The sequence below is a fragment of the Lagenorhynchus albirostris genome, chromosome 6, assembly GCF_949774975.1.
Source record: "Lagenorhynchus albirostris chromosome 6, mLagAlb1.1, whole genome shotgun sequence".
Taxonomy (NCBI): Eukaryota; Metazoa; Chordata; class Mammalia; order Artiodactyla; family Delphinidae; genus Lagenorhynchus; species Lagenorhynchus albirostris.
This window is the reverse complement of record NC_083100.1, coordinates 29,915,358-29,941,679: the sequence shown is the minus strand read 5'-3', so window position 1 is coordinate 29,941,679 and position 26,322 is coordinate 29,915,358. Positions and strand designations below refer to the sequence as shown.

The 26,322-nt window shown below is 37.3% G+C and overlaps 1 protein-coding gene and 1 pseudogene across 1 annotated transcript in view; one reads left to right on the top strand and one right to left on the bottom strand.

The window, feature by feature from the left end:
* Positions 1 to 26,322, bottom strand: part of INO80D (INO80 complex subunit D) — a 61,756-nt gene that overhangs the window by 28,483 nt on the left and 6,951 nt on the right. Inside the window, exons 2-5 of the mRNA XM_060152228.1 lie at positions 14,061 to 14,153; positions 13,710 to 13,956; positions 8,015 to 8,757; positions 1,435 to 1,543 (exon numbers count right to left, since the gene is read on the bottom strand). Coding sequence (XP_060008211.1) covers positions 1,435 to 1,543; positions 8,015 to 8,757; positions 13,710 to 13,927 — 1,070 coding nt within the window. The 5' untranslated portion in view covers positions 13,928 to 13,956; positions 14,061 to 14,153. The remainder of the gene's footprint in view (positions 1 to 1,434; positions 1,544 to 8,014; positions 8,758 to 13,709; positions 13,957 to 14,060; positions 14,154 to 26,322) is intronic.
* Positions 17,895 to 18,512, top strand: LOC132521510 (nucleolar protein 56-like; annotated as a pseudogene).

The following is a 26,322-nucleotide window of genomic DNA, read 5'->3' as shown; positions in this document are numbered from 1 at the left end:
TCAGCTCCCTAAGCCTAATCATTTCTGGGTGTACTAACAAATCACATTTTTAAGCCTATAAATTCAGAAACCGGACCTTAGAATGTATATGCATACTATGATACTGTGAAATTCTAGGCGTCGGCCTGGGTGCAGATAGTCTCCCCTCTGTCTTGCTGAACACCTATCCAAACCACAGTACTTAAACGAAAATAATAATTAGCTGAGTCTGTGAGTCATCTTTTAGCCCCACAGAGAAGGATCTATCTCAGTCCTGTCACACCGCACCAAGCATATACCTATGATGCTGAGGCAGTCCCCTGAAAGAGAACTAGTCTTCTTACCACTGAAGGGGCTGGGCATTAACCTACAGCTTTCTGATAAGGTAGATATCGAGAACCTCTAACGAGATTATTTCAAAAAAATATTTTAACACAGAAATATTCAGCGCATTAGAAATATCAGAGAATGGATAGGGATATCCCTGGTGGCACAGTGGTTAAGAGTCTGCCTGCCAATGCAGGGGACACAGGTTCGAGCCCTGGTCCAGGAAGATCCCACATGCCGTGGAGGAACTAAGCCCATGCGTCACAAATTCTGAGCCTGTGCTCTTGAGCCCACGAGCCACAACTACTGAAGCCCTCGCACCACAACTACTGAAGCCCGTGCTCTGCAACAAGAGAAGCCACCGCAATGAGAAGCCCACGCACCGCAACGAAGAGTAGCCCTCACTCGCCACAACTAGAGTAAGTCCTCGCGCAGCAAAGAAGATCCAACGCAGCCATAAATAAATAAATTTATCTTTAAAAAATAAAACGAGGGCTTCCCTGGTGGCGCAGTGGTTAAGAATCCGCCTGCCAATGCAGGGGACACGGGTTCGAGCCCTGGTCTGGGAAGATCCCACATGCCGTGGAGCAACTAAGCCCGTGTGCTGCCAACTACTGAGCCTGTGCTCTAGAGCCCATGAGCCACAACTACTGAGCCCGCATGCCTAGAGCCCATGCTCCGCAACAAGAGAAGCCACTGCAGTAAGAAGCCCGCCCACCAGAATGAAGACTAGGCCCCACTCGCTGCAACTAGAGAAAGCCCACACACAGCAACGGAGACCCAACGCAGCCAAAAATAAATAAATAAATTTATTTAAAAAATAAAAATAAAATAAAATGAAATTAGCATATATAGGAAAAACCAATCTACTACAGTGGAAATTTAAGAATAAAAAGAGGGCTTCCCTGGTGGCGCAGTGGTTGAGAGTCCGCCTGCCGATGCAGGGGACACGGGTTCGTGCCCTGGTCCGGGAAGATCCCACATGCCATGGAGTGGCTAGGCCCGTGAGCCATGGCCGCTGAGCCTGCGCGTCCGGAGCCTGTGCTCCGCAACGGGAGAGGCCACAACAGTGAGAGGTCCATGAACCGAAAAAAAAAAAAAAGAATAAAAAGAAAAAGGAAGACTCACGTGTGTCTTTCGTATCTGAGGGTCTCTCGGATGGACCAGGCAACCTGGTATGGCGAGGCCTGCTCTGAGTCCTCCAGTTCTTCTCCACTCTCTTCAGACCAGTCCAACCCTAGGACGGAGGAGAGGATGTTGCAAGTTAGAAAAAATGAACATTTATTTAAAATTTAGATAAAAAGCTACCTGAAATACATAACCCGACACCTATAGCAAGTACTCTCATAGTGTGAATAAATCCCTCCTGATGAGTTTCAGCCCTGTTCTGGCAAAGGTATTAATAATGAATGTATGACATGCACTCGCATTTAAAATAATGACATTACAACAAAAAGGCCATATTCCACGGATGAACTTCTTTCGTCAGATGCTTCACAAATGGAGTAGAAACAACACAAAGCAAAGAGAGAGTTCAAGTCAAAAAAAGGGGTAAAATTTCTTAAGTATCAAAATGTTATACACTAAAATAATGTCGAAAAACATAAAACATGTTCAAAATGACAGGAGAAGCAGCCTAATTCATGTTCAGGCAAGAAAAAGTCAAAAGGTGCCAGGGGACTCATGCTATACGCCAACAAAGAAGGGGCCTAGAGTATACTGTGAAAGGCAGGCCCACTGCAGCTCCTTTTCCCAACATCATCTCTGGAGGAAAGGACACCATCCACTAGGCAGGGCCATTCCCAGGCTCTTGTCCCCTACGGGAAGAGGGAAGGGCAGGATGGCAATGTTCTATTTCTAGTATCGCTTGGGGTTTCTTTCAGTTCTTTTAAACAAGAGCTGTCACATTTTGAGTTCCATTTGGAAAACAGGGTTAGAGGGAAAAGTGGAGAAATACAGTATAATAATGCTTATTTATTTTGTTAAATCCTATTATTTTTAATGACTGGATAATTGTTAGCTTCCAACATACAGGTTTTGCCTTTTCTTTTTTTCTTTCTTTTTTGGCCACACAGCAGAGTATGCGTGATCCTAGTTCCCCAACCAGGGATCAAACCTGTGCCCCCTGCAGTGGAAGCACAGCATCTTAACCACCTGACCGCTAAGGAAGACCCAAAGGTTTTGCCTTTTTAATTTTGTATCTTGAAGAGGTCTTAAATATTGATGTTGCATAGCCTAAAATACAACAGTGTGTGGACTACATAACCTTAATAAACTCATACCACTATGAAACTTTAATTAGATACCTTGATGACTAGTATTCTATGTCTTCCTTCTTGAGACCCTCAAAAATCAAAAGACCATCTTCATTAGGCACAGTTAGTTAAAAAGGACCTCACAGATTTCTTCCATAATTTAAATGAGTTTACATGTGCCAAATTGGGAAATTAAGAAAAGATTAATTGAAATGCAAATTATAAATGCTTAAAATTAAATATTGCCATTGGCATAAAGAAACGCCAAATCTAGTTCCAAGACGACTATTCAAAATGTCAGGTCATCTTAAAAACTAAGTTACTTTCTCTAACTAAAATAATTAGTAGTTTGTTAAAGAGTAAATCAAAAAAATAAAAAACAAATAAGTGACCACATCATCACCTTCAGGACATTGAAAGGTGAGGTCCTTCAAACACAAAGTGACACTCAAGGCACCTTTAAAAATTAGAACATGAGTTGTTATTTTTTATATTTTCTGTAGAAGTCATAATAATGTCTACTAAGATACCCATGCTTTCTCTGAAAAAGTCAAGATCTAAGTCATAAGAAGTAAGATGGAAGTGTTTCTCCTGTTGTAAAATTAACTGTCCAATAAAGCAAACCTTTGATCTTGGCTTCATTATCACTAGTTTCAACGTAACTAATTGAGATAACCAGCCCAAACAGGACTGTAGAAGCCAATTAAATACTGCGTTTTTCTTTTAAGTATTCTTTGCTGACATGAATGCAGAGTACACTTGGTTATAATAGTGCACTGTAATTTCTGGTTTCTCCAAAATAAACTGTTTTAAAAATTTGGGTCCCTCATATGCTTGAATTTTTAAAAAATAAAAAGACAATATTTTCTATGAGTTTTAGTTCTGTTCAAAATGATTGAAAGTCAGCCCTCAACACAACATAAAATTTCATAGTTTCAAAAGCTGAAATATTATCAGCATCTAGAAATAAACAGAAATATAAGTAAAAATTTAGCAGATGATATGGGTAAAAGGTAGAATAAAAGGCAAACATTTGGAAGAAAAGTTAGATCTCTGCCTCAAAACTAATGCCTAATGAGTTCCAAACAGATGACTAAAATAATAAAAGGGCTAAAAGAAAATATAGGTGAACATATTTATATACTCTTGGAATGAAGAGAGCCTAAACAAGAGGAGAAAAAAAACCTGATTCAAAAGGAAGAAATCTTTAAAAAGAGAGAGAGAATACATAAAAAAATTTAACCTCTAAATTCCAAACCTTTATAGTAGATACTAAAAGCAAGTAACAAATGGGAGTGAAAAGAGGTTTTGCAACAAACATTAAATATGTATAAAAAGCTCTTACACCTATCAATAAAAAAGAGAAATGCTTAAATAAAAATGGATGAAAAAACTGACAAGATAAAATAGGAAATACATATGTCCAAAAAAAGTAGTATGAACCAATATTCAAAACTACATTATTAATCTAAAAGAACAGTCCTTACTCAAAAGTATGGCCCACAGATCCCCAGGGGTCCCTGAAACCCTTTTTAGGGAGATGCTTAGGTCAACGCTATCTTCAAAACAATACTAAAATGTCATTTGCCTTTTTTACTGTGTTGACATTTGCACTGATGGTAAAAACAACAACAAAAAACCCATGGTGGGTGAAACTGCTGACACCTTAGCGTGAACCAAGGCAGGGGCACAAAACTGTACCAGTTGTCAATATATATTCCATACCATGACTTGCAATTAAATGAAAACAAGTACACAAAAAACAATTTAAGACCATCCTTGATAAAGCATTCATTTATTAAAGACTTTATTTGATTATATCTTGATTCTTGTGTATATGTCTTTATGATGCTGTGTGTGATGAAATGTGAGGTATATATAAAACAACTCTACTGCATCCGAAGAAAGTACAGCAGCTGTCTTGAGGAAAAGCACTTTGTAGGACTCTTAGTTGTGACCTGAACTAGCTGCTTTTCCCTCATTCAATACCAATTTTATTTGAAAGAGTGACTGACAAACTATTGGCTATCTTGCAGTCATTTTTTCTAAAATGAACATAGTGAAACCATCACCCCAAGGAAAACAATGAACAGTATTTATTGCCAATGGTAACATTCAAATGTTCACTTGAAAGCTCAGTTTTGGGGGAAAACTTGAATTTATCACTGAAAGTATGACAAATACCTAAGAGTTGGACTTCTCCGATAAGACTGGTGATAATATTAATGAATGCAATCTAAAATTTTTGTATAATGAAATGTGTCAACATTTGGGACATCTGTGTAACTCAGTAGAGCAATATCTTCCAAATGACCAACATACGATGTTACAACATCACGCATGGGTAAAATATTCATTCAAATATCAATGGAGGGGGGCTTCCCTGGTGGCGCAGTGGTTGAGAATCTGCCTGCCAATGCAGGGGACACGGGTTCGAGCCCCGGTCTGGGAAGATCCCACATGCCGAGGAGCAACTACTGAGCCTGCGCATCTGGAGCCTGTGCTCCGCAACAAGAGAGGCCGCGATAGTGAGAGGCCCGCGCATCGCGATGAAGAGTGGCCCCCACTTGCCGCAAGTAGTGAAAGCCCTCGCGTAGAAACGAAGACCCAACACTGCCAAAAATTAATTAATTAATTAATTAAAAAATAAAATCAATGGAGGGCTTCCCTGGTGGCGCAGTGGTTGAGAGTCCGCCTGCCGATGCAGGGGACACGGGTTCGTGCCCCAGTCCGGGAAGATCCCACATGCGGTGGAGTGGCTGAGCCCGTGAGTCATGGCCGCTGAGCCTGCGCGTCCGGAGCCTGTGCTCCACAACGGGAGAGGCCACAACAAGTGAGAGGCCCGCGTACCGCAAAAAAAAAAAAAAAGAAAATCAATGGATTTTAATGTAACAGTATGCAAAATTCCTAGATATGGTTTCAGATTCCATGTTGAAACTAATTTTTAAGAAACTACCACTTGTCAAGTTTTGGTGTAGAACCAATTACAAATATCTACAATTATTTGGAAAAAACTATTAAAATATCCCTCCATTTTCCAGCTACAAATGTGTAAGGCCATATTTTTATCTCCTAACCAGAAAAAAAAACCCCACATATCAGGACACATTGAATGCAGAAGCACATATCTAGCACATCAGACATTAAGATTTGCTAAACAACGTCAAACAATGCTGCTCTCCCCATTATATTTGTTTTTGTTTTAGAAAAGTTATTTTTCATAAAAAGAACATGTTAACATGCAGTAACTTTATTGTTATTTTAAAATGAATTAGTATTTTTTTTAATTTCTCAGTTTTAACTTCTAATTCAGTAAATATCAGTAAATATAACTCACATATATAAAATCTCTACCGTGTCCTCGATAATTTTTGAGTGCAAAAAAAGTGATTCTAAGGCCAAACACTTGAGAAACACTGATCTAAGGTATGCAAATTAAAGCAAACTTTCTATCAAATTTGCAAAGGCTAAATAATAATAATAATATCTAATATCCAGGGCTATAAAGATGTAGAGAAACTGTCATTCTCATACACTGCTGAAAGAAAAGTAAACTGACAAAATAATTCTGAAGGAAAATTTGGCAATATACATCAAAAACCTTTTTAAAAAGTGCAAAAGCTTGGGATCAGCAATTCTGCTTCCAGGAATCTATTTGAAGGAAAAATTAAAGACGTGACGGTAATTATTTTACTGAGAGGGCTATATAGCTACAACACTTTACACTTTAATAAATTGGAAATGATTTAAATTCAAGAAAGAATTCAGCTGTGACAAACTGTGTATGAAAAATTACTAACGTGATAATACACTGCAAAACATTTTAAACAGGTTACAATACTGTACATACAACAGGAACTTACTTTTATATATCTAAAAGAATATGCCAAGATATTAACAAATAGGTATTAATAAGGCTTGGAGTGTTTTAATTTATTACTTTGCTTATCTATATTTTTTCTTTAAGTTTTATTAGTTTTTTTAATTACCAAAAGTCATACATGGTTTAATAACAAATGAAATAATATGAAGCTATAGAAGAAGAAATATCACTCCCATCTCCCCAAAACACATCCTGTCCAATTCCATCCCCCGCCATGGTAGCCAATGTTAACAGACTGATAGTGTACATCCATTCACACTTTAACTATGCTCATACCAGAGAAGCATACATCTATCCATATGATTGATCAATAGATATACTGGTGTCCCTTGTTTGTTCACTTTGCTTATTTTTACAAACATGGGACAGTACAATACCTCTTGGTATTTTTCTACTTGTTAATGTATCATGAGCACATCCAGGTAAAAGATGGAGATTTCATTCATTCTTTTTAATAGCTGCATACTTCATAAAATGTATATGTACCAGAATTTACTCAATTCTGAATTTCCTATAGGTTATAAAGGTTGTTTTCAGATTTTTAATACTGCAAGCAATACTGTAAGCAATGCTGTAGTAAACATCCTGGAACACATATCTTTATATTCTGATATTTTTTTTATCCATAGATAGAGTCCCAAAAGTGAGCTTGCTGGCTATACATATACTTTTAATTAGTATATATTGTTGCATTACTCACCAGCAAAGTATGAGATCCCATATCCTCATCAACAACAGATATACTTTTTGCCAATATGATGGTAACTCATTGTTACTTTAATTTGCGTTTCCTCGTCTGTTACGAGGATTGAGGTTTTCATTTGTTTATTGACCATTTATATTTCTTCTTCCTCTATTCCCATCCTTTTCCCATTTTTCTATTGCTGTCATATGTCATGCAAATAATTTTTCCTAAAGTTAGAATCACAACTCACAACACATTCAAGAATAAATTCCAAGTGAATCAAAGGCTTAAATGATCAAAAATAAACAAACTATTAATAGAAAATACAGAATAACTGTATAAACTCGCTATCAGAGAGATTTTCTTGAGTAAGATAAAACTCAGAAGCAACAAAGGAAAGACAGACATTTGACTACATTAAAGTTTTATCTGTAATTTTTTGCTTTCCAATCGTGAACAGGTATTACTTTAAGATTTTTTTTTTTTTCAGAAAACTGTCAGCAGATATTTACAATGCTATCTTACTCCAAAGTCCTGTGATAAGACATGTGGAGAACTTCATTAGACACACAGGGACTGAGCTCAGAGGCACAAAACCAAACACAACTGCTTTTAATACCGCTACTACTACTGCTAGAAGCTATAACTGGAATTCTAAATTCCCAGCTCCTATTTCTTCTGTAACCTGTTCACCAGTCACTGTCCTGTCCAGTAGCATATTTACTTTAAAGTGGTCTACCTAAATACGAATCTTTAATTGACCACTCTGTCCAAGTATTCTTTTACTCCTATTACATGAGAAGGTTATGAAAATAAAACCTTGTGCAATAGGCACGTCTTGTCACATTACACACACATGATATGGTAAAACAGACGGTAACTCACCTAAATGGGGAAACAGATCAGTGTCCAGCTGATGTTTTTGGGTGCACAGTTTCACCAGTCTCTGCAGTCGACTTATACAAGAGAAGTGTGGAGAGAAGGCTGTGGCTTTCATAAGGACCCGGTCAGTCCTGGGCGGGTCCACGACGGGAGCCCTACTAGATGGCAGGAGGGGCAGAGGCCTCTTGTGAGACAACTGCCTGGCTTGTGCTATAGTGTGTGGAGTGGGGGCCACTCCCTGCATTGGTAGGCTGGTGTTCTGAGGTTGAGGTGACTTGCAGACTAGACCCTGCGGTGGCGCTGGAGGTTTTAAAGTGGATAAAGGTGACAGGTGGGAGTGCTGCTGCGGAGGCTGCTGCTGAGAAGGTGCAGGAGGGGGACTAAAGTGCTCTTGTCGAACTTTTAAAATCTCTGTCTCTCTCTGGCGCTGCCGATTCTGGGCCAACTTGCTCTGCAACTTCTTTCTCACAGTTGCCCCTTTCTTTAGGTCATCATCTTCCTCGTTGAAAGCAAATGGGTCTTCCAACTCAGTTTCCAGGTAGTGGAGAGGGACCCTTGCCCCTGGTGGAGAGAGGGACATTCCATCCAGTCCATTGGGCATCTTCAAGGCCAACGTGGGCACCGTCAGGCTAAAGGCCATGGTATCCATCTGGTGCCTGACCTTTACCTCATCTATAGGATCATTCTTTTTCTTCCTCTCTTTTTTCGGGATAAAGCCAAGTACCTGCAAGTGGCTGTTGCAGTACCTTTAAAAATACACACATATACAGGAAAATGTTCATGATACATATTAAGAAAAGGAGAATATAAAACTACGTATCATAAAATGTGAATCCTAGTATGTTCAAAATGCATGACTATAATAACTCTTTGGCATTCATGGATGTGATTTATACAACTTCCACTACCCTCAAGCAATCCTCAAAGTCTGTGCAATTTTGCTAAAGCAAATATATGAATTGCACATGTTAAGAGGCTGCCAGACAGAAGCAAGTCATTCAAACAGTGAGTGGCCCTGGATAACCAACCACCCAGCTATTGCTTCTCACACCGCTTTGTTATTCTCTATTCATAGCACACAAAGTAGCTCTTCAAGAGTCTAAAGGATCACTTAAAATTCTCTTATGGAGAAAAAAATATATGTCCCAATGCCATTCAAGTATTGGAGATTCACAAAGATCTTATGACATAACACTTCAGAATGTTAAATGTCAAAGAAATGATACAAATGAACGTATTTACAAAACAGAAACCGACTCACAGACTTAGAGAATGAACTTATGGTTATGGGGGGAGGGGGGAAGGATGGAGGGAAGGGATAGTCAGGGAGTGTGGGATCCACATGTACGCACTGCTGTATTTAAAAAGGATAACCAACAAGGACCTACTGTATAGCACAGGGCACTCTGCTCAGTGTTATGCAGCAGCCTGGATAAGAGGGGAGTCTGGGGGAGAATGGATACCTGTATATGTATGGCTGAGTCGCTTTGCTGTGCACCTGAAACTATCACAACATTGTTAATCGGCTATGCTCCAATATAAAATAAAAAGTTTAAAAAAAAAAAGAATGTCAAATGTCTACTGTGTGTGTTCTACACACACACACACACACACACACACATACACACACAAAGAGAGAGAGGGAGAAGGAGAAAATAAAATAATAAAACTAGTTAGTGCGATAATCAATTAAATGAGTTTCTCAATAGCCAGCCACGTGTTAAGTACATGGATTATCTCCTCTAGCTAGTTTCTACCTGCAGTAGGTACTAAAATAATGCCCTTTATACAGATGAGGAGACTAAATTTTATACAAATTAAATAACTTGCCCAAAGCCACCTATCTGGAAAGTGACAGAGCTGAGACAAACTAAAAATCAAAGCTTGTATAGCACAGGAAACAATATTTAATATCCTGTGATAAACTATAATGGAAAAGACTATGAAGAAGAATGTATATATATGTATAACTGAATCACTGTGCTATACAGCAGAAATTAACACAACATTGTAAATCAACTATACTTCAATTAAAAAAATAGAAAAAAATAAAAGTCAAAGCTCACAGACTCAATAAGTCTTCAACAATGAGCAGGTTGCTTCTGTAATATAAATGCTATTTTAAAAATACTATGAAAAGACAGAATCCTTCTACATAATGAAGTAGAATGCATGTTATTCCAATAAATTTCACTGAAATCCTGTGAAGGCTTCTAACCAGTAGGAAAGTAGTATTTCCTAAACTGGTATACCTCATGCAGTTCCAAGGTATGTTAACAAGTATGTCATAAAAACAGTATTCCATGCTTAAATAAATTTGGAAAATGCTGGCTTAAACAGAATTAGATAATGATTTCATCATTTGTTTCTGCTAAACAACCTCTCAAAGCATTCTGTATGATACTGTGCATTATACACCAAGGGTAGAAATCTACCCCTATAGCATTGCTTCCCAAACATATTTAAAACAGCACCTATTTTTATTGCAGCATATTTATGACATCTCCATAGAACACAGTTTGGGGAAAAAGGCAATAAAGTAAATAATGTCAATCCCCAAACTCAATGGGCTGCAACAAAAAACTGTTTTAATGATTGTTAAAAACACAGATTCACCAAAAATCAGGACACATGGTTTTGTTGGTTTGTCTTAAAAATAAATCTATCAGAGGCACTCTTTAATTTTAAATAGAACTATTAAGAAAAAGCTTTCTGGACAGTAAAGAGACGTTACACTGTGTTTGTGTGTGTGTGTGTGTGCACGCACACGCGTGTGCCTAGCAGGTTTGAGCTAGGTCCCTTACAAACCTTAAACAGAACAGATTCAAAGCCGCAGCCAACAGGGAAAAGGGTTTCAGGGATAACTGTACTAAGCTTCCCAACAAAGAGTTAATGGTTTTTGTTATTTTCTACTCATTTTCAAATTAACAAAAGGATTAGTACTATTAGTGGGGAGAAATGAAGTGGGTTTTTTAAATTTAGAAATCAAACTCTTCTGCTCATTTACATGGGCAGCCTGGACTGGTAAATGAGGCTACTATGTACTACATTACCTAACCCAGCAGAGAAAATCCGCATGTACAGTCCTCCTTCAACCCCACCCTCAACTCCCACTCCAGCCACTGTCACACTATCACAACATTTAGCCTGAACTCTTAAAAACTCTGCCTCTTCTAAAAGGGAAAATTCTTCATAACTAGAATTAGAACAGCTTAGTTATGAACAGCATTTAAAGTAATGCAAATATGAATTTCCAGTCTAAAAGAATACAGGGGACTGACTGCAAATGGGTTGTTTTGAGGGGATGAAAATGTAAAATTAGACTGTGTTGATAGTTGCACACTCCTGTAAATAAACTAACAAATACTGAATTGTACACTTCAAATGCGTGACTTGTATGGTATGTGAATTATATCTTAAGTTGTTTTAGAAAAGAATAAATATAGGAAACAAGAAAATTTCTTGGTAAATACATACCATTAAATAAATATATATATAAAATTATACCAAACTTAAATTTAAAATACTATATAAAATAACCAACTTAATATACCCATTTATCTCTAAGCTATCAAGGCTACAGTAATGGGCCTTAGCTTCCCACTGTATATTAGAAAATGGACTTTTCAATTATACCAGTACTTCTACCAAACATAACACTATTCTATCGAAAGGACGGAATCCCATAAGTTAGCACTTATAATACACACCAGGTTAAGTTACACACCAGATATTAAGAAGCTTCCTCTAGCTGACTACCAACCAGATAATTCTGCCAATTAAAAGTCCTTGGAAATTTGTTTTCTAAAACTATACATAAAACCATGTCAAATCCCTAAGTGTCCAAGGAGTAACTGCCTTAACAATGATAAAAGCTTATTTTCAAAAGAATATTAATCTTTTCTACATTGTATCATATAGTACAGTTAAAACTATTATATTTATACACAGGTTTAAACATATTACATGAATTCAATCTGGGTTTCTCGAGGTAAAATATTACCTCCTACTAATGTCTACTTTAATCTGTTTTCAATCAACCCTACAACAAGAAAAGTATTCATAGCATTTGTGTTCATGTGATTTTGGACCAATTCTGAAAAAATGTATAACTTAGCATTTATTAAGCCTAGTTTCTCTTGACACAGCAACACAAAAGTCCTTTCCCTTCTTGTTCTAAAAAAAGAAAATTACTTCAAATATAAAGGTGAAGACGTATGCTTCAGAGAATTAATATTTTGGAGAAATTCAGAGTGACTCTCACTTTACTTCTTGCTGTTAGCTATTAAGATAACACTTGCTTCGACTGAAATAAAAAAAATCCAAGGTTGACAAAAATTGCAACTGTGTGTGATAAACTAAATTTAAGACAAAATTATAGAAATGTGATTATAATGGATCTTGAAGTAAAAAAGTTAATCCAAGTCCATCCATTCTTCAAGTTAGAAAAGGGCAGCAGTAAGAAATTATTTTCAGTCAGCTAAAACCAACTGGACAGACATGCTTAGCCTAATACCTTGGTACCTTTCTCACCTGAGATTAAAATTTTATTCCTTTCCTCACTAAACAGCTGTTTCTAACTTTCAGGTATTGTAATCTGAAGCCTAAAGTGCTCATTAGAAATTCTACGAGAGTATTCCCAAATCACCACATTATACTGTACTCATTTTGGTGGGATATTTATCAACACAAATTATTTATTTCACCCTAAAAGTTTAAAAGTTGCTCACCATGACATACAAAATACATGATTCCTTTTCAACCAATTTACATAGGTGACATTCGCTTATATATAGGAACAAAAATAAAGGTTGTATATGTATTTTTTAAAGACAGAAGTAAAAAGTTCAAATTTCTACCTAAAGATAACAAGTATTTGAAACTTTTAGGAAAATAAGCATGCATCTCTCTGTAATATCCTACAATGATCAGCATGGTTTCTGGAGAACTGAGAATAAAGAGACATAAAAAAAGAGATTACATGTGAAATCATATAAATTTTCCTAAGAATATGAAAGATGAATAATCAGCATAAGACTCCTTTAAAACACCTCCACATTTTATTTAACTCAGAAAAATATAAATTCATAATCCTAGTCAAAAAGCCTACTTTACTATGAAAATACAGTTTCTAAATTATAGTAAATATAGTCTATATGGAACCCTTTTTAACCAAAAGAAGTCTGAGAGGAAGTAAATCTGAATGATTCAAGTAATCATTCTTTTGAATAATTCTTTTTCAATAAGTACATACCATTTGCTACCTTTCAAACAAAGATTTAAAAACTCTAAAATTATTATCATTAATTATAACACCTAAGTAGTTCCTATAATTTCTCTCACTTTGGCTGATGAAATTCTAAGTAGAGAAATCAGGAAATACCTTCTGAGGCTGCAAACCAAACACATCAGTGCCAAGACTTCAAGCAAAATAATTTTTTTTAAAAAATAATCCTAGAAAGTCTATTAAGTAAAAAAGAAGAAAACAAACATACTTTTCAAATAATTCCCCAAAGTTACTACTCCATTTCTTAAATATTGCCATCACTCATCTTTAGAACCATTCTAAAGTTTACTTAGATTACCCCCAGAACTCAACATTTAAGTTCATCGTATCAAAACACAAACAAACAAGAAAACCCAACTCCCAAGCCTACTAATTAATAATCAAAGATTGCTTTCCACTGTCAGCGCTTACCTGCGGTCCTCTGATTTAGGGATGGGGTTGGTGCAGCGCTGGCTATTATACTTGGCCACATATTCACATTGCTTGAAGGGGGCAGTCTTGTCCTCCAGAACGTGTCTGATACAGAAAGCGTAGCCGTTGAGTCGCCGCTGCTTGCACAGTTTGGGGCTATATGAGCACAAGGGCTTATTGTCAACCTCAGAGAAGTGTATATGTTTCCCTTCATACATCACGTGACTCTATTCCTTGTGAACATCAGCTAAAAGACCACCACAAAAAAAGAAACCCAAATGATAAATCAGAGAGTATAATGCAGATTTAAGTTGAGAATTTCACTGAGGGACTTCTGCCCCACAGCCATACCTGATTTTAAATCTTCTGCACCATAGCAATGTTAAGAGAACCCCAAGGATACCACAGTTTGGAATGCTGCAGAATCAAGATGAAGCAGATTGTCTACAAAAATATCAAAAGGCCTAGTTAACAACGAGAAATAAGCAAAGTTTGCTCATCTGGGAAGTAAAATACTAGGATATCACCCTTCCTAACAGGATGGATTCTTCATTGTAATCCAACATCCCAATATTGAATTCAAATAATAAGACACATTATAAAATATTAAGTTGCCCTACCACTCCAAATTGAACTAAATAATTTTTGCTTTGGTTAAGTTTTGTAAATAACTCAAAGCAGCAGGGCTCTTCCACCAAACTAATGTCATAAGGTGGCAAGTCACTTTTTTCACCACTGATGGTTGCATGCTATGCCTATTTTCAGAACCCAGGTCTCTTTAAAATGACAATGGAATGAGCTCATAGACCCAAAACTTCCCCCAGAACTTCTACATTTTTTGATATGTTGGCAAAATATTTAGCAGCTTATAACAAATGTTTCTATAAACTACAAAAAAAAAGAACAAATTCCTGTTTTAAAAAGTCATTTTCCCTCTAATATTCCCCCCTACCTATCCCATCCAGACTGTAAATTTCTTGAGTCCAAAGACTATTCACCACATTTCCACCATTCAGTTGAGTGCTCTGCAGCACACTGTGCTATAGTATAATTATCATGGCTTATGAGTCTTTGGAGGTTTAAGAAAACAGAAGGAAGCAATCACACAATAGTCACTATCTCTCTACACACAAAAGGTCCAGCAGTAACATTTATGTACCATAACACCATATAGTCTGCAATGAAACTGAAACAACTAATCTGTCACATCAGGACATAGGGGGCTGCTGTGGTCTAACCCAGGGATCCCCAACCCCCAGGCCGTGGACCTGTGACGGAACCCGCGGCCCAGCAGGTGGGCAGCCGGGGAGCGAGCGATGCTGCATCTGCCACTCCCCATCGCTCCCCATCGCCCACATGACCACCTGAACTATCACCCCCACCACCCCATCGGTCCGTAGAAAAACTGTCTTCCACGAAACTGGTCCCGGGTGCCAAAAAGGGTGGGGACCACTGGTCTAACCCACCTTCTCCACATTCCAGAAGTCACCCAGACAGCTGATGACCAGCTTAGATACCAGCTACAGAGAAACTCAAGAAACACTCTGTCACTTCCAAAAGTAAATATAAAACTCCTTATACCAGTGAATGACAAGATACATAAATCCTTGAAGAGTCAGAAGATAAGTCTGCTCAAGTCTGATTATCTGCCAAGGTAACTACAGTATTCACCTTGAACAAATGATTTAACCTCAGTTTTCTCATCTGTAAAATAGGGATAATATTAGTAGCTATGTTATCAGGTTGTTCTAAGGATCCGATGATACAAAGCACGCAACACGTGAAGTACCATGCCTTGTATAAGTTAAGCACTGAAGAAATAGAAGTTATTACTCATAAATGTTCTTATTATTACTACATTTTACCTGCTGATGATAAAGGTAGAGAATTTGTATTACCTTTGAGAAGCATTACGCTTACTTTAGCAAAAAAAAAAAAAAATCTGAAACATTAGCCTGGTTAATAAAAATCACATTTATTACTGAGTAAACCTAATCATACATCAATGTAAAACAAAAATAAGAGCTTTCCCTTTTCACTTTATCAGGAGGCAAGGAAGAAAAGTTGGACTAAAAATTTAAATTTAGCTGCCCCGAAGGTCTGGATGTTCAGGACAGGAAATTATTTCAAAGCAAACCCATGCTGTTTCATTTTTACACCCTCTTTGGCCTGCTCATCCACCTGGCAAACATAAATCTTTCATGAATTAGTCCAAGTAAATCTACATGAACTTCAGGAAATAAATAGGCTGGAAATAAGTGACTGAAAAAAGTAACTGCCAGTATGAAAAAAGTAGCCTATATATGTATGAGAATATTTTATAAATCATATGGTTAATGTTCACTTTTTACTGACATATTTTATCTAGGTGGCATCATATCTATCAAGATTGATGATTCCCCCTTTCTTTCCAATGTTTATGCATCTTCTTTTTTCCTATTTGCATTGGCTAGAACTACTGGAACAATGTTAATAATAGCAACCACTGGTACTCCTAACTTTAAATGAGAACTGTTTTGAGTAATGGCAGCAATAATGCTGACTTCTGTGTTATGTTAAAGAAGTATAAAGAAATTCCTACTTTATTAAAAGTTGTTTCTTTTTTAAAAAAAACTCAGAATTGATGGTTAATTTTTACTGAATTCTTTGCCAGCTTCTAGGGAAATGATCATTTTTCTCTTTTGTACTTTTAAAAGTATGTACTAAAAATATTTAGTATTGGGCTTCCCTGGTGGCGCAGTGGTTGGGAGTCTGCCTGCCGATGCAGGGCGCGCGGGTTCGTGCCCCGGTCCAGGAGGATCCCGTGAGCCGTGGCCGCTGGGCCTGCGTGCTCCACAACGGGAGAGGCCACAGCAGTGGAGGGCCCGTGTACCGCAAAAAAAAAATTTACTATTTAGTATTTCCTGATACTGTACTCTTCTTACACTCCTGGGATGAAAGCAACTTGGTCATCATGCGTTATTCTTCTAACGTATGGCTGAGTTACAGTTGCTAATATTGAGGATTTCTGATTTTTGTATTTTGAGAATGTCTGGAGGTTTTTTTTGTGCTTTGGCAGAATTAGGTGTTAATATTTTAAAAAACAATTTATAAAATCTATGTTCCTGAACAGTTAAAAAGCATTGTAGTTATAATGTTACTTAGAAAGTTGCCTGGGCCTACTAGTGTTTTCTGCAGATGAGGTTTTCAAGTTTATCTGCATACAATTTAGCAATGTGACCTCTTACGTTTAAATTTCTAAATATCTGTGACTCATTCTCGTATTCTGTGTATGTCCATACATATACGTGATATTTGTGCTTCCTCCTTTTGTTCATGATTGGGTTCAACAGGAGTTTATCTGTTTAATGTTTTTACCAATATCCTCCCCCAAAAAACAAAAGCAAAACAAAACAAAACAAAAACCTCTTGGATTTATCAGCACCTCCATGTATTTTCTAATTCATCAATTTCTGCTTTTATATTTGTTCATTCTTTCTGCTTTCTTTCCATTTATTTTATTATTTTGTTAACTTCTTGGGCTGAATTCTTTTATTTTCATTCTTTTCTTGCTTAGTAATTTGTTTACATCTATGAATTTTCCTGAGTACTGTTTTAATCATATCCCATAGGTACTAATACACAGAATTCTGATTATCAATACTTTCTAGTTGATTTGGATTTTATTTTTTTATTTCTCCTTTGACCCAAGAGTTATTTAATTTTTTCAGATAGTAGAGTTTTATGCTTCCCTTTGTTTTAGTGCTAGTTAAGAATAAGGAGCATTGGGAATTCCCTGGTGGTCCAGTGGTTAGGACTCCGTGCTTCCACTGCCTGGGGCCCAGGTCCAATCCCTGGTCAGGGAATTAAGATCCCACAAAAAAATAAAAATAAAAAAGAATAAGGAGCATACTGGTGTCTGAGTGATTCTCTGGGCCCAACAAAGGAACCAAGTTTCCAGAGCTCTGAAGACAAGGGGTAACACCTCAAAATATGGACTTATTTTCCATTCCACCTTCATTGGCCTAGCAGCTACCAAGAACAAAGGCTGCATCTCCAGATACCTAGTAAACAAACGCAGTACTGCTTCATGAACTGATTGCTTCTCTGAGGTGCCCACAAGCATATCTGGGGAGAAGCTTCATGAATAAGTCGAGGAACGGCTGTCTTATGTGACTGGAGAGATTCCACAAAAGAATGGATGTCATGAAGGAGGCAATGGTTCAGGAAGAGAATAGATGCTGAGATTACAAGGAAGCTGGAGAAACAGAAGAAACACTTGAAGAAGGAAAAGAGAAACAGCTGGCTGCCACTGCCCTCACATCTTGAGAAAACAGCAGCAGTGTAGAGGAGTGTGAGGAAGGACAAAGGTGCTGAGACCTTGCTGAGAGCCCAGAGAGCTGACTGCAGCACACACTCATCCCCTGGGCAAGTCCTCAGCTGCCTCCCAGGAGTGTAAGACCCCAAATGAAGAAAAGCAAAAGCCCCAGTAGGCTCCTCAGGAGAATGGAATGGAAGACCCATCTCTTTCTCCAAACCCAAGAAAAAGAAATCAAGAAGCTGGTTAGCAGTGACCTTGAAGAGACAGCTAGCAGTGGAAGTCTTCCCAAGAGGAAGAAATCATTCCCCAAAGAGGAACCAGTTAGTGACCCTGAAGTCAGAAACAAGAGTGCCCCCAAGAAAAAGAGGAAATTCTCTTCCAAGGAGCAGCCACTCAGCAGTGGACCTTTAGAGTCTGCTGGCAGCAAGAATAGCAGCTCTAAGGAAAAGTTCTAAAAGCCATCCCAGGAAGATCAGAATGGACACTTCCCTGGTGGGGCATAACCCACGGAGATATTTCTCAACCCATCCCCCATATCCTAATAAAAACAAATTCACAAGGAAAAAAGAAAAAGGAGCATAATCTGCATATATTTCTGATTTTGGATTTGACTGAGTTTTTATTTGGGGACTAACAGATATTCCTGGGAAAGAGTATTCGTTGTTTCCAGGGTATGTTGTTAGTTGTATCATATATCATGCTATTAACAGTCACTATGTTATTACTTATTTCGTTTGCTTTCTCTATCTACCAAGAGCTGGAAGAGATGAATCAAAATCTCCTACTATCATCTTATTTGTTTCTCCTTGTATTTATTTTATAAATTTTAAAGCTGTATTATTTGATACAGAGATTCATGATCACTAGACTGTCACTCTTTATCATTAGGAAATATAACTCAATTGATGCTTTTTGTCTTGAATTCAACCTTGTCTGACACTAATACCTGGACTCCATTTTTTTGGATGTGAACTTGCTGGTTAAGTCTTTACCCATCATTTTACTCTCAGGTTTTCTGAGGCACTGTTTTAGATCACAGGTCAGCAAACACTGGCTTATAAGACAAATTTGGCCCACTGCCTGTTTTTGTAAATAAAGTTTTATTGGAAGGCTGTCCTGTTCATTCATTTACACGTTGTATATGACTGCTTTCATGCTGTAACAGTAGAACTAGTAGTTGTACCACAAAGCCTAAAATATTTACTAAATTATTATTTGTTGGTCCCATTTTTAGATGCATCTCTTAACAGGTTTGACTTTTTTGCTCCAATCTGAGTCATTTTCTTTTAATAAATGAGTTCATCCAATTAATAATTTTGTATTTACTTACATGACAAATGTTTCATCTTAATTTTATTACCTTATTTTTTGTATTGTTTTTAGCTTTCAATTCTATCTTTTTATTACATATTTCACTATACAGTCTATTTTCTTAGAAGATTTATAGTCTGTGTCCTTTAAATAACATTTCTTTACTCCAAACTAAGAAAATTAGTATATTTAGCATTATTGTGATTAATCTCATGTTATGAATGAGAAAAATTTCCGTTTTTGTTAACTACCTACCCATTCCAACTCAGTGTTTCTTCCTTAGATTATTATTTCTACATTGCTATAGCTTATGACATTTTAATGTTTGTCCTACATTTAAAATTATTCGATGCTAATCACTACTCTTTTAACTTCGTTTTCAATTCATCTCTTGATTCAATAGTTGATAAAATATTTACCTCCCTTTTCCACATTCCCCACCAAGGACTGACTTATGGAAAATAAGCCATGGTTTTTGTTTAAAAATATATGTCAACTGAAATTATACTTAAACTATAGCTTGCCTGGACATAAGTCTTGGATCATATTTTTTTCTTTTCTGTCTATTGACTTTGTATAATTTTTTTCCATGTCTCCTAGAATGAAAAAGCCTGAGGCCAGCCTCTTTTATTGGAGGTTTGATTTTTTCCCCCCACTTTAACCTAACAATAAAAGTCTTTATGGGAATTCCCTGGCGATCCAGTGGTTAGGACTCAGCACTCTCACTGCCGGGGCCAGGGTTCAATCCCTGGTCAGGGTATTAAGATCCTGTAAGCCACGTGGTGTGGCCAAAAATTAAAAAAAAAAAAATTTTTTAAGTCTCTATATTTAAATACTAGAAGCCATTCTAGAATTTCGTCTTTTATTGTGGGAAACTCTTCCTTAGTATCTTGAATTTTTTTTTCTACTTCATTTATTCTATTGTATCCGTCAGGGGTACCAATTATTGGTATGCTAGATTTACTGTCTTCCATATCTGTCTGTCTCTAGTCTTTATTTTTCGTTTATTTATTTATTTGCGGTATGTGGGCCTCTCACTGTTGTGGCCTCTCCCGTTGAGAAGCACAGGCTCCAGACGGCCATGGCTCACGGGCCCAGCCGCTCTGCGACATGTGGGATCTTCCCGGACTGGGGCACGAACCCGTGTCCCCTGCATCGGCAGGTGGACTCTCAACCACTGAGCCACCAGGGAAGCCCTCTAGTCTTTATTTTTTACTTTTTCCATTTTGGATTGTTCAAATTTCTCAAGCTCACCTCCATTATCATCAGCTATAGTGTATATGTGTTGCTTTGAAAGTGACCTTCATTTCTACAATGACTATATTTTCCTCTTTTATTTCATACCCTGGTTCCCTGAGCTCACTCTTATATCTTATTTATTTCTTGAGCTTTTGCATCTCATCTTTAAACTCCTGTTTCAGAGGAGCCATGTCTCGCCCCCAACTCTGCACACCACCTCCCAGCATAAGGAACTATTTATTCATAATTTTCACTTTCTCTGTTCTTTCTGAAAATGATCATCTCCAACACTCCTCCCTTAAGGCTTGACTCAATGTTGGATTAGTCTCCCCAACTCGCAGGGGCCCACATGGCATAGATTAGGGGATGATAATTTAGGCTTTATTTCTGTTCAGTTGACCAGATCAGCAGCTATATGGCTGCATGCCGCCAGTTTCTCCTCTACTCTCAACTTCTTGCAAAAATAGTACGACTCTACGGTTTGTTATTCAACCCCACCTCTCCTGCCACTCAGGGAGCACAATGTATATACCAACTTTGACATTCCTAGTAAGGGGATCACTAGTTTCGTCCTCATGGTGTGTCACCTACTTGGGAGGAAGCTGCTCCCCCCACTTTGCTTGAGTTCTACAGAGGAAATCATCCTCTCCTTGCATCCTCTCTTGCCCTGGTTCCATTCCCACTGCACTTAAATAGCACTAATTCATATATTCTGATTACAAGGGTTTTTTTAGTTATCAAAGATTGAGTTTTTCTTCTGTTTCTCATTCTCCTTATTCTTTTTAGTTGGTTTAGAGAACAGAGATGTCAGTACTCTGACATCATTAACCAGAAGTATCTTTTAAAATTCTGTATAGTAAAATGTACCAAAATAAAATCAAAATCATAAAACAAATTATCTAAGTTTTACAACAAACATATTCCTTACGTTATTTTCTGTTTATTTTAAAGAATCAACATGTTATTAAAGAAGTTACTAAACTTGATTCATTTTCACTATGTCAAATCCATGTGATTCTAGCTTCAATGACAAGTATTTATTTATTAAACACTGATGGCAAGTCCATCATTTTCAGAGAAGCTATAGAGAATATTAATAGTAAAAGACATAATTTTTTCCCTGAAAAGATTATAATCTATGCAATGAGAGGCACTCAATAGAAAGGAAGTGAATAACTGGAGGACTTCACCCAGAGCTCTGAGCACCCAGGCGCCTCTGGTCTCACTAAGCCCAAGGATAGGCCCTCTGTCCAGAGCAATGGATGTCTTCCTCTTTGTGCCCCCTCCTCCAGCCAGCCCTAGCCTCAGAACACAGCTCAGTTGTCACCCATGCAGATTCCCTAAGGCTGAGTTAGTTACATGCTCCTCTGAGGTACTCTGTGCATTTCCCTGTTTTAACGCTTATCACATTCTACTTTAATTGCCTGTTCTTCCGTTGTCTTCCGTCTTAGGAAATAAGCTCCTAGAGGGATAAACAGCTTTCTGTTCATCATTATATCCCAGAGCTTAGCATAGTGCCCAGAAGTTAATAGCTGCTCAATAAGTACATGCTGCCTACATAATAGCTTGTGTAGTACCTCAATTCTAGGTTGTCTACCCAAAGCAGGTTACTAGATTCACCCACCAATCATTAATTTTTAAAAATCACTAAATTGGTACTTCAGTCTACACAATAATTTCTAATAGCCATAGCCATATACCAAGAGAAAGTATAATTTAGAAGCTTTAAATTTTTTGAATATTGCAGTACATCTGAGGTAACACCAAACGTTTCATCAAATAGATTCACATAATTTGCTACCCAATGTCTATCTGGCAAATAATGTTTTTTAAAACAATGTAAGGGGCTTCCCTGGTGGCACAGTGCCTGAGAATTTGCCTGCTAATGCAGGGGACACGGGTTCAAGCCCTGGTCTGGGAGGATCCCACATGCCGCGGAGCAACTGGGCCCGTGAGCCACAGCTACTGAGCCTGCGCGTCTGGAGCCTGTGCTCCGTAACAAGAGAGGCCGCGATAGTGAGAGGCCCACGTGCCACAGTGAAGAGTGGCCCCGCTTGCCACAACTAGAGAAAGCCCTCGCACAGAAACGAAGACCCAACACAGCAAAAATAAATTAATTAATAAACTCCTACCCCCAACATCTTCTGAATTAAAATCTACCTATTCAACTTCCTCCTAACTCTAAGAATTCATTAATCTATCCAACTGCCCTCTTTCAGCATTTGCCACAAGCTGCCAAAGCTCTTGCTAATGACCTCTATGCCATTACAAATGGGTGTTTAATTGCAATATCTTATAAACAACTTCTCTTCAACCTTAGTTTTTTTTACATCTACCTGTTATTTTTTTCTATTAATATTTCTTTGATTTTTAACGTATTAAAGTCCTACTAAAAGCCAACTTTCCATCTCCTTTTTGAACAATCACCTACCTGTTCTCCATTTTCAAATCCCTCTTTTAAAAACCCAATTCAGGGACTTCCCTGGTAGCACAGTGGTTAAGAATCCACCTGCCAATGCAGGGACACAGGTTCGATCCCTGATCCAGGAAGATCCCACATGCCGTGGAGCAACTAAGCCACTGCGCCACAACTACTGAGCCTGCGCTCTAGAGCCCGACAGCTACAACCACTGAAGCCCGCATGCCCTAGAGCAACTACTGAGCCCGAGTGCCTAGGGCCCATGCTCAGCAACAAAGGAAGCCACCACAGTGAGAAGCCTGTGCACCACAACGAAGAAGAGTATCGCTGCTCGCGGCAACTAGAGAAAGCTTGCACGTAGCAACAAAGACCCAATGCAGCCAAAAATAAATTAAATTAATAAAAAAAATTTTTAAGCCCAATTTAATCTTTATACTTATATTTTCAATTCTTTAATGTATTCAAACTCACTTTATATACCATAAAAGGAAATAATGTTGGGGGACAATGGCCCTCTGCTTTGAAATCTAACTTCCTTCTTAATGAGTATTATTTAATATCAAAACCACTTTGTCTATAGGGACTTCCCTGGCAGTCCAGTGGTTAAGACTGCACTCCCAATGCAGGGGGCACTGGTTCGACCCCTGGTTGGAGAACTAAGATCCTGCATGCCGCATGGCATGGCCAAAAAAAAAATCACTTTGTCTGTAAACTAGAAACAACTATTCATCTGGTCTTCTCTACATTAACAGGTTTTTCCTTTTAAATTAAAGAAGAAATCATCACAAAAGCGCTAAGGTAGATCTCAGGGGAAGACAAAAAACACTATATATTTTTCATTTTTTACGTCTAGCCTCCCACCACTTAAGTTCTTTACCCCTACTCCACCAAAGATGAAGTTCACATGGCCTTCACTCACTGACATTCATTGTAAGATAAAACAAGAGATGAAACATATAATTTATAAAGTCCACATGATCTTAATCAAATGGCTTACAGACCCTAACATTTAAATACAATCCCACTGACTAATCCACTTAGAACTATACCTAAGCTCTACCTTTTAATACACGATGAATATCACTAAAAAAAAAATCCTAACCAGACTAAATTTATCACAGCTATAGTACATACTATATTCTGCTGTGGAAATAACTTGTTTAGAATTAGAATACAAACAGATCTATGCTCCCTTAAAGAAGAGAATTAAGGTAATTAAACACTTAAGAGCAGCAGTAGAATATACACTCTTATTAATTATTACCAAAAAAGCAAAAATAACTTATTACTGAGAATAGACCCACAGAAAGAATACTTTCACAGCAAACATATCCATATACTGAAATTCAAGAGAAGGAAATACGGGTCCGTGTAAAACAAAACAAAAAAATCCTTCTTGATATTACATGCTGAGTTTAATGAAAAATAAATTCCTTTCCACAGTTTCTTTCTTCTGCAAAAATGGAGGAATAAGACATTAGCAGGGAGAAAAGTAAGAAAGATAAGCTTTTTTTTTTTCCCTGAAGTCCCTGTTTATATTTCTTTTTTTTTTAACATCTTTATTGGAGTATAATTGCTTTACAGTGGTGTGTTAGTTTCTGCTTTATAACAAAGTGAATCAGTTATACATATACATATGTTCCCATATCTCTTCCCTCTTGTGGAGACAAAAGACCTGTATGCAGAAAATTATAAGACACTGATGAAAGAAATTAAAGATGATACAAATAGATGGAGAGATATACCATGTTCTTGGATTGCAAGAATCAACATTGTGAAAAAGACTCTACTACCCAAAGCAATCTACAGATCCAATACAATCCCTATCAAACTACCACTGGCATTTTTTACAGAACTAGAACAAAAAAATTCACAATTTGTATGGAAACACAAGACTCCGAATAACCAAAGCAATCTTGAGAATGAAAAACGGAGTTGGAGGAATCAGGCTCCCTGACTTCAGACTATACTACAAAGCTACAGTAATCAAGACAGTATGGTACTGGCACAAAAACAGAAATATAGATCAATGGAACAGCATAGAAAGCCCAGAGATAAACCCACGCACATATGGTCACCTTATCTTTGATAAAGGAGGCAAGAATATACAGTGGAGAAAAGAGCCTCTTCAATAAGTGGTGCTGGGAAAAACTGGACAGGTACATGTAAAAGTATGCAATTAGTACACTCCCTAACACCATACACAAAAATAAACTCAAAATGGATTAAAGACCTAAATGTAAGGCCAGACACTATAATACTCTTAGAGGAAAACATAGGCAGAACACTGACATAAATCACAGCGCGATCCTTTTTGACCTACCTCCTAGAGAAATGGAAATAAAAACAAACAAATGGGACCTAGTGAAACTTAAAGCTTTTGCACAGCAAAGGAAACCATAAACAAGACCAAAAGACAACTCTCAGAATGGGAGAAAATATTTGCAAATGAAGCAACTGACAAAGGATTAATCTCCAAAATTTACAAGCAGCTCATGCAGCTCAATAACAAAAAAACAAACAACCCAATCCAAAAATGGGCAGAAGACCTAAATAGACATTTCTCCAAAGATAAGCTTTTAACAAAAGCAACCTACAGCCCTTTCGGTCTTCCAACAGCAACCATAAACCAATTTGCAAAAATCTGAACATTATTCTCTTTGGGACTGCCACTGTATCACCTCCATGTGGAATCTCTGCGTGTCATTACTGTTCTTTTGAGTCTCAAGTTTCAGAAGCACGTTCATTTCACTGCCACAGCATTTTCCCCTAATTGCCATCTGTAATTTTATATTCTACCCCCTTTTAAGAGCCTGGACCTACAACATACCTTACAATTTTTCTAATCCAACATGAACCTAAATTCTCAGAATGTTAGTTTTCTAATATATTTAATACAAACGAAAAGAATTTTTACTTATCCCAGATCATATAAAGTCTTAAAAAGCATGTCCCCCCCTACTTTAAGCTTTTTTTGAAATGAATTTTAATTCAACTTCATGGAGCATAAAAATGCGATACTAAACAGATTATTATTATTATTGATTTTTTTAAAAACCAGCAATATCCCACATATCAATGTGAAAAGTAGTAAAATTAGACTCGGAAATGATAAAAATCTATGAACTGATGCGATTCAAAGAGAAAGATCAGTGAGAAAAACTGTCTATCACTCCAAAATATAAACAATATTCAACATGAAGTTCAAACTTCAACATGAAGTTCAAACAGAAATGATAAAAATCTATCAACTGATGTGATTCAAAGAGAAAGATCACTGAGAAAAACTGCCTATCACCCCAAAATATAAACAATATTCAACATGAAGTTCAAACTAGAATATT